At 39.9% G+C, this 16,715-nt stretch overlaps 2 protein-coding genes across 16 annotated transcripts in view; one reads left to right on the top strand and one right to left on the bottom strand.

Moving 5' to 3' along the window:
- LOC112573981 (forkhead box protein D3-like) overlaps nucleotides 1–3,226 on the bottom strand; it is a 64,765-nt gene extending 61,539 nt beyond the window's left edge. For 2 of the 10 annotated variants that reach the window (XR_003101308.1, XR_003101314.1), the window contains exons 1-2: nucleotides 2,462–3,220; nucleotides 2,121–2,211 (exon numbers count right to left, since the gene is read on the bottom strand). The gene's annotated coding sequence lies outside the window, so the exon portion shown is untranslated. Of the gene's footprint in view, nucleotides 1–2,120; nucleotides 2,212–2,461 lie in introns of all 10 variants that reach the window. The other 8 variants (XR_003101315.1, XR_003101313.1, XR_003101309.1 and 5 more) reach the window with 8 other exon arrangements.
- An 879-nt stretch (nucleotides 3,227–4,105) lies between these two features.
- Nucleotides 4,106–16,438, top strand: LOC112574378. 6 transcript variants are annotated; one of them, XR_003101426.1, is made up of 3 exons: nucleotides 4,106–4,427; nucleotides 6,407–6,460; nucleotides 14,376–16,438. XR_003101426.1 is itself a non-coding variant. In XM_025255421.1 (2 exons), the coding sequence occupies exon 2, from the start codon at nucleotides 14,507–14,509 to the stop codon at nucleotides 14,843–14,845; it is 339 nt and encodes a 112-aa protein (XP_025111206.1). In that variant the 5' UTR covers nucleotides 9,134–9,151; nucleotides 14,376–14,506; the 3' UTR covers nucleotides 14,846–16,438. The 6 variants fall into 6 exon arrangements, 2 of the variants coding, with proteins under 2 accessions (XP_025111206.1, XP_025111205.1); XR_003101427.1 differs by lacking the exon at nucleotides 6,407–6,460; XM_025255421.1 differs by lacking the exons at nucleotides 4,106–4,427; nucleotides 6,407–6,460 and adding an exon at nucleotides 9,134–9,151.
- The last annotated feature ends 277 nt before the right edge of the window (nucleotides 16,439–16,715 follow it).

The raw sequence follows: 16,715 nt of genomic DNA, 5'->3' as shown, positions 1-16,715 counted from the left end.
AAAACGCGATGCTATACAACGTTTTCTCCACGTTGCTGCCTTTCGGTCAATAGTTAATTCCGTGGAAAATGATCAGATTTGTTGTAAAATTACTCTTTTCCCCAAATGTTTGCAGCGCTTCAGGGGAAATAAAGCGTTGAGATAAAAGAGGAAAATGAAGAATTTTCACACGGTTCTGGCGCAGACTGCGTGTGTGTGAGTGTCAGAAATGGGATGTGTGCCTTATGCACCATATTTCGATAACAGTATTTAGCTTGGTTCAATGCAGCGAGGGATTTGTGTGTGATCATTTAATTGATTATTTGCACGTCCTCCTAGGCAAACGCACTACAGGACACAGAAAGAGGATGAGAACGAGCACAGATAAAGAAGGAGGCGGTATCCAAACGGCATCAAAACAGTGAAAAGTCTGGAGAAAGGGTGAGAGGAGAAGTGAAAAGTACTAGAGCAGTTATGGATGGCTGAAGAATTGCCTTGGATGACTTAAATAATAACAGCAACAACAATAACAATGATGATGATGAGGAGGAGGATTTAGTATTGCCTGGGGTTTTTTGGGGTTTTTTTTGTTTTGTTTTGTTTGTTTTGGTTTTTTTTAAAGAGTTTTCGCCTCCCTTCTGTGATGTCTATGCACGTGCTCTATCATTTATTTTATTTTATTTTATTTTATTTTATTTTATTCTTTAGAGTTTCGCGGCCAATAAGAAGCTCGATACAAGTGATTTCTACTAACAAAGACAAAAAACTCATGTGTACTAGTCCAACCCCACATTAAAACAGCAGATGACTTGTCTTCACTTTTTTCTTTTAGCTAGTTTTGAAAATTGAATACAAGAGCATATATGACTTGTTTTTCCTTTTTATTTTACTTTTACTTTTTTTCCTTCTTTTTTTTCTATTTGTTTGAGGTTACTTCAGACACCTCTGCAAAAAAACGAGCTCGCAGACTATTGGTGATTGGTAAAATAAGTTTAAATAGTTAAATACTTATGTTTGTCAATTTGCATTGTAATTTTACTAAAGCACTAGATGCCCCCACTGTTGTCTTCATAAAATCTGCGCTTTGCTTCAGACATCACGTTCATGAACTATATTATCTTCTGTGCTGTTCAATATTCTTTTAGTACAGAGTTATATATCAAGACATAAAGATTCATTTCGGGGGAAAAACATGGTTGTGCAAGCAGGTGTCTAACTTACAAATAAATGTGATGATGTGAAACATGAGCTGTCAACCCACGGACAATATTACAGCTTAAGGATTGGAAATCAAAAGCACTGCTGTACTACATCACTACACGGACGCAGCATATCAATACGTTTGATTAAAATGAGGTGAATTATTAAAAGTTGACACTAAATAACTAGACAAATTAGTGGCAAAAATCAACCCTGACAATCCTGGATACACTGGTTAGTTCATATATTTTACAGTATTCGCGGGAGTCAGTAGCGCAGGACTCCCTCGCATGGAGAAAATCTGCAAATAACCCTTGTCCATAGTCCTTCATACTTAATATGGTGGATGATATTAAGCGAACAATAAAGCAAGACACAATAAATTCTGCTTATAGGTATGTTTCATAAATTTATAATTATAACACCAGTAATATAGGCTTTAGCACACACACGCGCGCATAGTCCACAGTTCTTTAGAACACTAAACCTTTTTACAAAAATTGAGCTTAAATAATTAAATAAATTGTTTGATATATCTATGGCAGTAATTGATAAAATAATTATAGATATACATTATTAAGAATTTATAACTTACAAAGCTTTCTATTGGTTTTCGTTACGTTTATCTATGCGCGTCGTCTGCGATTATTCGCAATAGACTACACCTTGAAAACTTTCGATTTAATTACAAATGGAAAACTTAGGAATAATCAGACCGCGAGAACAATTACGAAGGCTAGGCGTCAATGGTAAAGAGGTTTTCGTTTTCAACAGAAACTAAAGACGCCTGCAGACAAAGGGGAATAACCGCTGCTTCTAATTGAACATTTAATTATTTCCCTTGAAAAAAATATATATAAAATGGAGAAAAAGAATGGTGGTGGAAAGAAGAGGGGGAAATCAACGAAAGCACAAATCTTTTAAAGTAAATGAAGACTCACTTTATTTTGAGATCCTTACAGCACCATTTGCGATAATATATGAGCGAGTTTGTTGTCTCTGGCACAGCAGTACACTTCTGTCTCTCGATTTCTGCTCAAGGAAAAAATCAGCAAAAATCGTTTAGGTTCAGTTGCTGTCCTGTCGTTTAGGCTGCTTATAAGGTTTATCCAGTTTTTTTAGAAGAAAAAAGTTTATCCAGTTTATTCCTATGCGCAGTGATAGATATAACCACAAATTTCTGTGATCTATAAGTCCGTGCCGATAACTGTACATTATCATTATTTTAATTAGGTCGCCTCATTTGAAAACGACGTCATTCCGAATTGAAAGTAATACGTACCATAGAACAAGTGTTATTCTTCACCTCTTCATTTTTTGCCGACGAACTTTTACTTTACTTTTTATCTTCTTTTCATTGCTGTTAATCCTTCGCTTTGTCACTTGAGATCTGCGGTCGTCTGCGAAAGGACGAGTGATGAGAGTGACTTCCCTTGACTAGTGAGCGCGCATTCTAAAACCTTTTCGTGATTCTGTAGTATCACACAGACAGGCAGACAGACGAAAATTTCATTTAAAACAGCATGCGTTTCATTCAAATGGACAAAAGAACTCGGCAAAAAAGTAGAAACCCAGCTTGGTTGTTTTGTATCTGCATGTTGAGCAATACAGGGCATAACACAACAATTTAGCTGAAACAAGCAAGGAAGGCTTGAGGAGTGTAAACATGGATGCCATACCACGCTGTTTCTTCATAAGTCACAGCATAAGGTTATGCAAGACATGCATGAGACAGCGGCAGAGTCAGAGATGCATAGGTAGGTCTGACCAGAGGAGGCGGGGGGAGGGGAACAGGGCGATCTGGAGTAACCAGCGGATTGTTTTCCTTCTTCTTGTCCTTTTCTTTTTCTTTTAAAGAAGGCGGACGTAACATTCCTCACTCTGGGTTTTTTTTTTTCTATGGAAATGAAACATATGTTCACAGTTCATTTCTTTACTACTATAAGTATATACTATAAGTATAACATCTCCCTTTGATCTTGATCTATAACTATTCTACCCCGCCCCCGTGTTTAGGCCGGCGTGTCCCGTGTCCCTGGTCAGATTTATGGGCCCCGCCATGACCATCCTGTCCTGTCATTAGCCGAGGCCAGTGTACGGTTGGTGGTCTAAACCAAACTTGCTAAAAGTAGAAAATACGTTTTCTACAGGGTCATACCGTTACTTTTGATAAAAATGACATCCAGACAAGTCCCATTTTATTTTTCATCAATGATTCATCTGCAATTTTTTTTTTCTTTTTGAAGATGAGGATAGGTCTCCAGTCATGCACTATGGCCATGCCTGAGGATATTAACCACACGTAGCGAGTATCCTTTGCGTTGAGGTGGCGAGTGATCTTATCACCCTGCAGCAGAATCATTGCACGAAGCGTGTTAGGATAGTTGGGGGGGGGGGAGGTGATGGAGAGGAAAATCACTTAAGTATTTTTGAATACTGAAAAATACTAAAATTCGCCTTTATGCGTAATGTCTCCTACCAGAGAATGTGTGTATTTTTTAAGACGATAAAGTAAACCCGATATGTGTGTGTCATATTATAGTTGCTTTGTTTTTATGTCATCATATATTAATAAAACTTACTTTATTTACTTTTATTGGGACTTTTATTGTGATTGAGTATATTTTCTGAAATTCTAGTTGTGTTAGTGTACTGGCACTCTCAACAACAGATCGACTGTTTTACCACAGAATTGACAAAAGGCTTATTGAATTGCTGTAAACTGAACTACATTGATGAGCACATGAGTGTCCGGGTCTTTTTATATCATACAAAGAAGTATACATTAATTGTGTCTGTTTACCATCTGAATTTTATGGCCATTAAATTTTTTATGAAGGCTTATGTCAGCCGCCAAATTGTACAACCAGCATTTAGTGATGCCTATGAATAATAAATATCACAGATAAGAATATTTGAGCTCAGTTATAAAGACTCAGAAACAGCCTCGCTCTCTCTCACACACACACAGTCTTTGTGTGCGTGTAACACGCCCGTGACTGGCGACTGCGCGCTGTAACAGCCAATGGGATCTCAGCGCCACAGCTGGACAAAGACGTGATCTAAAAATAGCCAGACACATGGCAGTCATCCAGTCCGCTCCACTGACGTAAGACGTAAACGAGCGTTCGTGCCATTCCCAGGGGACTGTACCCCAACAAACTGGCAACTCGTGTGTGTGTGTACCTTGTGCCACCTCCGGACATGAAGGCAGAGATCAGCTGCAGTATCCCGTAGTCTACGTCCAGGTGAGTTCTTTACGTCTTTTTCTACTGTCCATGACTTGCCATCCCTGTCTCAGTCTTCATCGATTTCCTTCACGTAACGACCTCTAGTTCTGTCGCCCGATAATGGTTGCCAGGAGGAAACAAATGTTACAGTTAGTCGTCACTACGTTTGGCTTCAGAGGCACGTAGTCCGTGAGCCCTTAGCTCATCTTCCATCACTTTATGTTTGTACATGCAGTGATCATAGGCTTTAAACTGGCTTTTCATTCGTTATCCGATGCTCTGATGAAATCATTTTTAACGCCATCAACATGTATCACGACCCTGCCTTCATGCTTTTCTTCACTGTATCTCTAAAGAATGGTCGTCTTTAATGCATTGTGATTGTCTTATCGATATTTCTGCTTACAAATCATCTGAGGAACGTTTATGTCATAGGTGTATATTAAAGAGTGACGCTAAGGGTCTTTTATTAATCAAACACATGTTATCAAAGATGTGACTTTGGCAAATGTTTATAAGAATGAATGCACACAATTTTCAGAATAGTAATATTATGAAGGCTACCGTTACGTTTTATTTACGATTAGAAACACTGGATAAGTTTCTGTCATCGCTGAGTTTGGTCCAGCATCTGGTTTACGCTCGGGTTGTTCGCCGGTGCGGTGACATTGTCGTGGGTTGTGGGGGGGGGGGGGGTGGATCCGTGGACAATGTGTAAAGTCTTTTGATCATTAGAGTGATTAGACCGTTACGAGCTGTTACGTGTTTGACGTGTTACGATCAGATGTGTGTGTAATCAAGCAAACACCCACTGACTTGCCAGGCCTGTCCCTTGGTTTGTTTTTATAGTCTTCCGTGTTCGTGTTCGTGTGTTCACACGCTGATCTCAAGTGGGGAGAGGCCTCCCACTGGCATCTTTCGCAGGTGAAAGGTTTAAGACCACAGGGGAGACTGCTGTGACACTGACAACTCTTCAGATGTCACAGTACTGACGCACCCATGATGCTGAAGGGTGAACACTGATACGAGCGATTTGTCAACGACACGTGCGCTTGCCTTTTTGCATTTCACCTCATGATGAAGGAGGATTGTTCGTCACGATTTGTCAAGTTTATGGGGTTAACAGCAGGCAGGAAGGGTCACTAATTCTACTGATGATAAACAGCCTCAGCACGAGGGGGAAGGGAGCTGGGATTGTGATGAATGGGGTGAGTGGTGGAGGGAAGCCATGCTGAAGTGGGAAGAGCTGAGAAAATGAAGGCTAATGAGAGTGAGGAGTATAGAAAGGTTGATAGTTGTGGTAAATCTCCACGAATAACAGCACGGATTTGTATCATACGTCCGTGGAAAACAGATCTTGTAACTGAAACAGATCATTGAACTGATTTGTGTGTGTGTGTGTGAGAGAGAGATAGAGGTGGGGAGAGATAAAGATGATTGTGGCAGAGGATTGAAGCCCCTCGTCACCATGCTGATGACTGATCGTAGAACTCGGCGCTGTTGAAGTAGGTAGATGTGTGTGGTTGTGTGTGAGTGGAGAGAGGGGAGATATTGTGGCAGTGACTATTACACCACCCCGTCTCCATGGTGATGACCTAACTTTAATCTTGGCGCTTTTAAATTAAGGTCTTGCTCCGTCCATACATGGTGAGGTGGAGGGTCGCTGCTTGAGATAGATTACTCATTGTCATGAGCTAACCTCTCGACAGCCACTAATTATCCCCTCCGCACAGCCTGACGCTGTTCTGACCACCTAACTGTCCACGCATAATCCATTTCGCTTATCAACTGCTCATTGTGTATTACACATGTCTGACTTACAAAAGACCTCGTTAGAGCAAGCGCCCACCCGGGGTGGGTAATCGCAACTGTGGACAGGTTAGGGCCCTACTTCTGGACATAATGGGTATTACATCGCGGCATACTTGACTGTTACCGGTGAACCCCGAGCATTGATAAAAAGGACAGACCCAAGGTGTACTCTTCTTTCTGTTCAGTTTGGATATCCGGCTGCAAGCTGAAGGGGAGTGTATGGAGGACTTCGAGTGCAGGTTAGTAAAGATTATTTTTTTGGAGCTTACATCCTGTTTTGACTTTTAAAAAAAGCGTATTTTGCGATTTTGTTTAAGAAAAGATCAGCATATTTTAAAGAGCATGTTGACAGCAAAGGACAGCAGGTTGGCTCCTTTGTATTTATGACGAACATTGCCGAGAGTCAATAGAATTGCTCCATGTGAAATATAAAACTGTACAGTCAATATGGTCCCACATTTATTCAGTATGTTTTTGACAGAAAGGCAAATTAAACTTGTTTACGTATGAGAACGATTTAAAAAAATTCACTTATCGTGTGTTGTTAGGAAAGAAGTTTATGGGGTTTACGAAGAGGAAGAGAGCAGTACGGGTGTATTTGTTTGTTTGTTTGTTTGGGTTTTTTTTATCAAGATAGTGTTGAGAGGGATCTTCTTAGCCAGACATATCGTTGAATGTGTAATTGTTTGACATTTTTTTTTTTTATCTTATGACTAGCACATTGAAGCGAGTTTTAGTATACGAAGTCTTCAACACGCATGCGCACACGCGCTTTTACAGCAACAAACATATCCTGAAAAATAAAGATAAAAATTCTATTAAAGACCAGACATTGGAGGTTGATCATTTGTTGGCGATATTTTACTGCGAGACGACCGGCTTGGCAGGCGCAGTTTAATCAGGATCAGAAGCAAAGGTCAGAGGGCAAGCGTGGGTAATCTTTGCGTCTGTTCCTTCCACGGGCAGTGTGTACTCTAGTACCAAGAGGTCTGACCGGGTACTGTGTCGACGACTGAGAGAGAGAGAACACCCTGAGTTGTCAGCACAGGTGTTTGCACAGTCACAGCCTGTGTCCGCGATTTTACTGAAGGGGTCTTGCACGAGGAGAGACAGAGTGTGTATGTGTGTGAGAGAGTGAGGTCCTGTGCATTCGTGTGTTATCAAGTAATCAAATTGGCCCCCCATTTCCCTCCCAACAGCATGAATTAAAAGCCAGAAAATGTCAGAGTCGTAAGGGGAGTTCAATAAACTCTCAAGAAGTCGCTTTTTTGTGTATAGCGCCCCCATTCACTCACCTGTTTGACTGCGGGCTGTACAAGTATAGGGACGGCTTTACCGCACTCACAGACATACCCGAGTAAGTAGTGGGCTTTATTTTTATGCAGGATGTAAACTTGCTGACCTTAGCGACAAATTGTTTTTCTTTTTAAGATATGGATAGTTTCTGTACTTATGGGTATACCCCATTTCAGTAAGCATTTCTGCGGGTATCCACTTATCCACCTTGGAAATTAAATAAGAGTGTATATAACATTATTATATAGCAATAATAATAATAACAACAATGATGATATTTGTAAAGCACATATTCACACTCCTTAGGAGTATGCAATTAGCGCTTAAGAATAAGAACGAGACATGGGCAACATACAGGGGACAGGAAAACTACATATGAACTACGAAAGAAGAAAAAACAGCACTGACGATGAGTACAAACAGAGAAAACGCAAAGAGGAACCACATAATAAGAAAACTCATTTTGAAAGATTGAAGCGTGCAAAAGGAAAAACAGAAAACACAAAAACTAATGCAAGAATAAGACTGTCTCTTCCTTTCTTTAAACACCCCCCACCACCACCACCACACGACTGGGGTAACTGGGACTAGCAGGTGCGTTGAGGTCAAACCAGCGCGAGCACACAGTCCTTCATGACCCAATAAACAGGTGGAACCTCGCATCTCAGCGCGATGTCACCTGAAGAAAGATGATTTACAGCAGCAACATCCCAGAGGATAAACACAGCTGTGCAACGTTCTTGATGGTTGCTTACCATTGTTGCTACACAGCTGCACTAGTGAAACATTTTATACGTTTTTGCGCAGATTTATGAGGGAATCGCTGTTAATAATATCTGAATGTGTTGAGAGATCTCGCCTGCTTGTGCTCATCTTTATTTAGTAAGAGAAGAACATTTCGATTTATGTTGCGAGTCAGGCTCATTTGTTAATTTGTTTAATAAAAGGAATTATTGATCTGTGTAAAAAAATTATGTCTGTTGGTCATTAGTACATACATATATCTGCTACTTATTTATCGACAAATACTGAAATCATAACCGTTTTGTCTTTGTTTTTCTTAACGGATAAATTAAGAATACGTTCAAATTAATTACATATTTTGGGGTCAATAATGTTGCAAGACCAGCATATCCACTGAGCATAACTTGGCAGCTTCACTAGACCGGAAAGAAGAATTCTTTTTACACAGCAAAAAGCAGGAAAATGAGATTTAGTGACTAGAACACTATAATCATTTGTTAAAGCTTTTGTCGGTTGTGGTGGTGGGGTGGTGAGGGGGGTGGAAAGGTTGTTAACAAAGACACAACATACCGTAACACTGGAGCTGTTACTCCAACGTAACACCACCCGGAGTACGCAGCTGCAGTTTTTTTTTTTCCCAAAGCACTTCGGGTGCTTTTGAAGAAGGCGGTACAGGTCGCTCGTGTTGGTCGACATACCCTTTTCACACACTGCGCTGCTCTTTGTTAGACAGCTACAAGAAAGGTGACTCAGAAGAAAGGAAAACTCAGTAGGAGACTGAATAGTGTGCAGTGAAGAAAATCACACGAGAAACTAATAAGTTCTCAGCCTAGCTAGGGCTGGAGAAGGGGGTTGGGGACGGAAGGGAAAGAAAGTCTCCCACCTCCACGGTAGGTTCCGTGCAATCTTTGCTGATCTTAACAGCAACACAGTTACAGACTCTTGTTATGACAGAAAGTGAGCAAGGTTTTTTCTATTTGTTTTTGGAATGTATTTCAGTACAATGTGATAATCTGTATGCTTTTGATTATTTTAATTATTGCGTACACACATATATCTTTGTTGTTTACTAAATCTTCTGCTAAGTTTTATCATATTTATCTGCTTCTATCTATTTTATCAGGCAAACGCGATCTGCTAGTAGTATATGGGATGCTGTGAGTATTAATGGTTTTAAATACACGTTTACATGATATTCAGCTTTCTTTTGTAGCTGTGTGCTTAAGTGTAATACACTTATGTCAATAATTTAAGCAGATACTGTTATTTAATAGACAGTTCATTAAGTACAGGAGCCACCATGCTTGGTTAGCCTTGCTGGATTAAGCTGCAGACGAACTTCAGAACTTCACAGAAAACAGAAAAAAAAAATGTATACAATGTTTTAATAAAAATAAAGAAATGCTTCAAAAGGTCTCTACCTAAGAAAACGCAACAAAATGAAATTGACAAAACTGATTGGTATAACTACTTTGTTAAACATGTTCAGTTTGATTGGATAATTTAATATTCTCATACTGATGCCGTGGGCACTGATGAGGTAGGGGAGGTAAATGACGATGCACGTTTAGATCTGAACTGTTATTACATCCCCTGGAAAGCCATGGATGCTGCGTGTGCTGTAAGAAATGGTAAAGCAGCAGGACCAGGCGAGCTAATAGACAAGTTCAAACCGATACAGTAGTGATCTGATTCACCTGATAAAATAATTAACCGTCTATAGTATTTTTCGTTGATTTTTTTCCTTTTTAATTATAGCCGATGAGAACACGAAATTGCGAGTAAATGCGTACACTCTCTGCAAAACAAACAACAAACTAATGCAAGAGCGTTCAAGTATTCAGGATAGGAAGCACCATTTTGTTTGTTGTTCATTCCCGCACACGTGAATGAAATCAACAAAAATAAACTCAGTCGCGTGAGGTCGGCGTATGATTTTTTTAGACTTTTGCCGTCAAACTTTATTTGCAGGAAATTGCAGGGTATCGATGTTGTCTCCAAGATTCATTAGACTGTGGTTGCATGGTGTTGTGGTTGATAAGAGTACGCCTACCTGTCTTCAACACTCCAAGTTTGTTATAGGATACTTGCCCTTAGGTCATAGTCTGTACATTCTGCCCTGTGAGCACCAGCGGGGAGGGAATTGTTTGCTGGGAAACCCGCCCCAGGGCCAGAGGTTATAACGAGTCTCTTTATGGCGTGGTGGACCTGTCATTAGAGAGTTTGAGATTCATGACGCGTAGGGAAGACGCGTACTGCAACGGGTAGGGCCCGCCTCTACGCGTACCCGTTCTGAGAAAGCGATTGCGATTAAGCGACGGGAGCGCGAATGCACGGGAAGTAACTGCATAGACAATTCTGAATGGTTCTATGTTAGAAGAGGATGCCGTCAGGGGGACCCAATTTCGCCTTATATATTCATCTTATGTGTAGAAATTCTAGCTATTATGATTAGAAAAAATAAATGCATAAAAGGTATAAAAATACAAAACAGCGAAACAAAAATTGTACAATATGCAGATGACACAGAATTGACTTTAGAGGGTGATAGACAGTCTTTTGAAGAATCAATGGATACATTAAAATTGTTCGAAAAAAATATCTGGTTTAGTTCTGAACACTGAAAAATCAAGTGCAATATGGCTGGGAAGCAAAGCAAATTCAGCAGCTAAATATTTACCCCATTTACAGATGCAGTGGAACCCAGGAGAGTTCAAAATTCTTGGTATTTGGTTTACTAATAATCTAAAAGCATGTATAAAGTTAAATTATGATAGTAAGCTAGCCGAAATTAGAACATTGTACAAGATTTGGCTGAAAAGACAGTTAACTCCATTAGGAAGAATAGCAATACTCAAGTCCTTAATCTTGTCAAAATTAACACACTTATGGTTATTGCTGCCAAATCCCCCAGATCATATTGTTAACAATATTCAAAAATCTATATTTCAGTTTGTGTGGGGTGGAAAAAAGGATAAAATTAGCAGAAGTGTCTACTAAAAAAGTATATAATGGGGGGATTGACATACCTGATGTTAGAACTTATATGAATGCCTTAAAACTAACATGGTTGCGGAACATAAAGAAAACCAGTCATAGTTGGAAAATGATTATTATGTCCTCACATAAAATGTTAAATTACCTAGACAAACTTGGCCCAGTAGTTGGCTCTTTTGTAACTGTAAATAGTTTCTGGAAGGATGTTTTAAAAGCGTACGAGATATTTGGAGAAAGTGTTGTGTGTAAACATATGGAAGAGATTATATCAGAGCCTATTTTTTGTAACAATAAAATTAAGATTGGGAATAAGCCATTTCTGTATAGAAGTTGGGTAAAGGGATATATTTAATTAAACACTTGCTGGATGAAAGAGGTAATTTTCTATCATGTCAAGATGTTAAAAGGATATATGATGTAAACATTAATTTTGTCTCTCTAAATGGTTGCATAGAAGCCATAAAGGAATATATGCATCAAGACAGAGAGAATGCAACTGATCCATCACCGCTTGACTATGATACAAATAAAACTCTTAGTGTAATTCAATCTGTACAGAAAGGTGCAAGACTGTATTATGATAACATGGTAACTAATACACATGTGCCTAACTGTTGCTCAAAATGGGATACAAGACTAAATAGAAATGTAGATTGGCACATTATCTTCAGGAAAGTAGCCAAGATTAAAGATATTAAATTAAAATGGCTCCAAATCAGAGTCTTGCATAGAATACTGGGACAAAAATAGCTTTATTTAATATGGGTCTAGAAATTGATGATCTTTGTAACCACTGTAGAAGTGAAAAAGAAAACATTCAACATATTTTTTGGAAATGTAAATGTGTTCAAGATTTCTGGCAAAACTTTCAAAATTATGTGTCAAATAAATGTGGGATTATGACAAGGATGATATTATGTGAACACCTGGTTTTATTTGGATGCAGTAATAACTTTAAGACAGACGATGTACTGGATTTAATCTTACTACTTGCTAAATTATACATATACTCTTGCAGATTCAAAAAAACCACACCTCAGTTGCAACCATTCATTCAGATACTGCAATATAGATATAAAATTGAAATTTTTAATGCCTGCCTGGAAATGAAAGAAGAAAAAGTTGTACAACTTTGGCTACCTTATATGAAACTTGTTGACCAAAACTTAAGCAGTGACTAGACTTTCATACACGTTGACATACACTACCTTATATGTCTTTTATATTTTATATATGGTATAGTGCAATGGAGCGAATGGCTAGTTGTTAGATACTAGATAGTATATTGAAATTACTTTAAATCAGAGTTCTGCACAAAATGTTGGGGACAAAAATGCCTGGCACTATATAATGCTTGTGATATTGTTATGTATGCTCGTTATAATTCAAGGAATATGATTTTGATGAAAAAAAAAAAAACAAACTGCATAGACAATTTTTTTGCCTCTGAAAGTAAAATAAAAATATGCAAATGCTAGTAGTGACCAGGGATAACCAGTACAATTTAATTTCAAAATTTCTCAGCATTTCATTCCTGACCCACTATAATTCCTAAGAATAATAAACTATTACACAATCAAAACTTGTTAAATGAAAATGCTACAAAAGATGAAATTGCTTATGGTTACTGCTTAAATTATGGCATAACTGTAATAGAATATACAGAACATAACAAAATAATATATATAATTAAAAAACATAAATATTACAACTGTATAATAAATAAAAAATTAATAACATAAAGAAATAATTTTTGCCTATGGTATGAAATATTTATTCAAGAGTTATAGATAGTTGTTCCTATTGCTCTATAATAGTACTAAGAAATATTTAACGGTTATTTTTGGGATAGATAACTAATGATGAAGAAAATTATAATTATTATCTTTAACAGTTTTATCTCATCATTAAATAACTTTACACGAAAAGTGTCTGAGCAAGTCTTGTACATAGATTGAATAGACATAAACCAGCGATTGCAGGCTTGGTCGTTTTTCACTGCTTTAACTTCATAAACAAGCAGCTTAGTTTAATTTCCAGCATAAAGTATGATTGCAGAAGATTTAAATATTATAAACAGTTGAAATTATATTGACTATCCTTGCAAAAAAAGCTGAAATAAAGCGAACAATTTACACGTTCTGGTCACAACCGCTAGGCTCCAATCTACCCGTCGCGCCGTGTAGCTGTACGGCTGGCTGTGGCAGAAGTGATGACGTCACACGCAAGTTCCCGTGACGCTACACGTTGCCGTCCCCGTACGCGTCGCGCCAGCGCTGAGTCTCAAACTCTCTATTGGACACATGGGATCTTTCCTACTGTGGGCAGCAGTGTCACCTGCTAACCTGCCTTATCTTGGTAAGAACCCCGCCAGTTTGTCTGCTTATTCGTCTAGGAAGAACCAGGCTTATTTCGCAACTAACCTCCATATCTTGGGGTCATTCTCCTATCCGTCACCTGGAGACGCGCGGGGTTGGGGGTGGTCGCTCCGCTACCGAACTGAGGATAACATTTGTCATAGATTGCAGTGAGCATTTACTCGTTTACAAAAGACTTTTCTAAAATAAAAAAAAATGGCAGGTAGGATTATGGGATATAGCCGTTAGCAACCAGTTCTGACGTCACCTCGAATGTCTAGAGTAGCTCCTTCGATTTTTTTGTTCTAGTCTGAACAAAGCCGCTCAGTCGTTAAAGCACACTTTGGGGGTTGGTGGAGTGGTGAGGTCCTTGAATAAAAGCAAACTGCTAATGGCACGATCAGGCCATTATATTTTCAGACGTGCACCGTTAAGGTTAGAAAGGAACAGCTGTAAGGACAAGCCAACTAGTTTCCTTCAGCGCAAGCAAGATTGCGTGTCCCTTTTTCTGTTATTAAACTTTGGTGCATGGATTTTAAATGACAGCAGTATTTCTCACATTGCTGTGCTTTTTCACGTGATCGGTAAGTACACAATTCTTCCAGAATTTTCAGCATAGGATGCGCCAATGAATCAAAACAATGAGAACTCGACAAACTATTGTTTCAATCGTACCCTTTTAACTGTCTGTACTTAGTACTGGCTATTTTTTAATATAGGTTGACACGTTTTAATTACTGGATATTTTTGTATGTTTCAGAGTGAACGCTGCTCACAGTTCGACCTATTAGATCCATCTGCTCCCGCACGGGGAGGAGAAAAGCAGGTTGATTCCTTTGACTGACATTTTGTAAATAGATGGAAGAGGCTGGGCCTTAGGAACAAGCAGAGATGGAGATGCGTCTGTATCCCGACCTCCGAGAGTTCTACAACGAGGGTTTCGTTGAGTACGGTTCCTCAGTCAACCTTTCCTTCGACGCCATCGAGGCGCTTATCCCCACAGCGCCGCCTCTTTCAGAACCTGACCTTGAACCCTACCATGACATTGACGGAGACATCACCCTCAACATCACGAGTCCAGAGGAGCCCGAGAAGGACTATGACATGGCAGAGGAGCCAGAGCCGGACTACGACATCGACAAGCCGATGGACGACCTAAACTTCAATCGCTCAGAGGTGAAGAAGACCAAAGACAAAGTGCTGGATTTCCTCAAGCACACAGGGGGATAAAAAGGATTTCAACATCTGGATGAAGTGGAGGAAGGAGGTCAACCAGCAGCTGCTCGCGGTCATCCTGCTGAGGCAAGGTCACCGAGTGCACCTCAGCTCCACTGAACTGCATCGCAAGCCGCTGTGTCGCCATAGTGAGGCGTCCATTGTGCGGGAGGCGACTGGGTGCAGCTGGGTAGAACGTCGCAATATAAACGGAGCGGAGAGGACTCGACTTCCGGGTCGCCCATACATCATGTACGGGATTCCCAGGGTCAGGCTTAGATCAAAGGCGAAGTAGTGCTGCGTGTCACCAGACCTGTTATCAAGTACAGGCGGATTTATCCCGATGTCACCGCAGGTGTTTATCTTGTTTCTTGGTGTCATTGTGGAACTGTACTTTTGTCTTATTCTCGGTGAATTTTTTTCTTTTTTTGTTCAATCCCGAGAGACCGACACAGACAGCTACGTTGTGATGGAAAATCAGTCTGCCGACTGAGTACAAATAAGCTATACAGTCGTTTCCAAATATCACAAACGCATTTTTGTTTGTTTTTTCCTTGACGTCATGAACTATTGTGAGGTTGTGCTGAGTACAGGAGGACCTTTACCCTCTCTTTGAACTCGAGGGAAGAAAGAAAGTTGCGCCTTATACATGAGCTGTGATTATTAAGAGTCATTTTTTCGCCCTCTCGGCTGATGACGCACTCGACTGTATTGTGGTAACTGTTTCCTGCCTAATGTCGGCGGACCGCACGCGTGATCTGTAGAAAAGAAGGCCAGGTGATAAGCGCACCTCTTTATTCGTCTGCTTTGTGAGCTTCAGTTCAATGACACGTCTAGGTCGTAATCAAAGAAGTCTCATGTCTTTACAGGCATGCTGTGTGTGTGTGACAGACAGACCAGACAGACAGACAGACAGACAGACAGAAGCTGTCTTGAAATGGTAGCTTGAAAAGGGCTAACGTCTTTTTCTCCATGAATCTCATGAGATCGTGTTAGCGGTGGGGTGTGTAGGGGGGTAGTATGTAACGCCTGTTTGCTTGCCTGTCCTTTTGAGATTGACGGTATGAGTTGGAGAGGAAAGACAGCCTTGCATTGACTTGGAATCCTTTTTGTTGAGACTGCAGCTGTACTGGGATTATCCTGTTTGGCGGATGGAACACATGCAAGAGACAGATGTAGGCCTCTTTAGACAAATCCTTTCAAACACGACGACGCTAAAGATCGCCACACAGAAGGTCGATGGCGATAATTTCATCACACCCCAGATGAATGGAACAGCTGGCGAACTACAGTCTATAAACCCTAGGGGGACAACATATAGTCAGTAGTGACGTGGGTGAGGTGTTTGAAGATGTGGATATTTATTTATGGATTCTCAAAGGGGTGAACATATGTGCACGTCATGTGGTAACGTATCGCATAAGGCATGCAGTTCTTAACATGGGCAATTTTATTTGAACTTGACACTGTTGGTGCATGATCTTGAATGACAGCAAACGCGAGATTCAAATTTGACAACTTGCTTGAGAAATGGACATTATCCCCATTTCGCAAACGAAGAAACGAAGTCTTTACAGCAACTTTTAAAGTAAAGTGAACTTGCACGAACGTCGCGTTATTGTTGGTATACTTTTCTGAGTTATTTGTGCGTGTGTGTGCGGCGCGCGCGTGATTTTTTTTTATTTTTTTTTTTTTTTTTTTTTTTTGGAGGGGGGGGGAGGGCTTAAAAGCGTGTTTTTTTCAATAAACAGTAAGTTGATAAAACTGCTGAAAATAATAAGGAGAACAGATATCACGTCCTGAGTGTGTCCAAACCGAGAATTGAACCATCAACACTACGAATATCACTGTGGATGTAACAAGTGTTGTAACGCTGCGCTCACAG

The sequence above is a fragment of the Pomacea canaliculata genome, linkage group LG10 (genome assembly GCF_003073045.1).
Source record: "Pomacea canaliculata isolate SZHN2017 linkage group LG10, ASM307304v1, whole genome shotgun sequence".
Classification (NCBI taxonomy): domain Eukaryota; kingdom Metazoa; phylum Mollusca; class Gastropoda; order Architaenioglossa; family Ampullariidae; genus Pomacea; species Pomacea canaliculata.
This window is presented reverse-complemented; position numbering and strand designations above follow the sequence as displayed.

Bases quoted from the DNA above. Each gene is read 5' to 3' on its own strand.
- LOC112574378 (XM_025255421.1), top strand. From the start codon at position 14,507: ATGGAGATGCGTCTGTATCCCGACCTCCGAGAGTTCTACAACGAGGGT.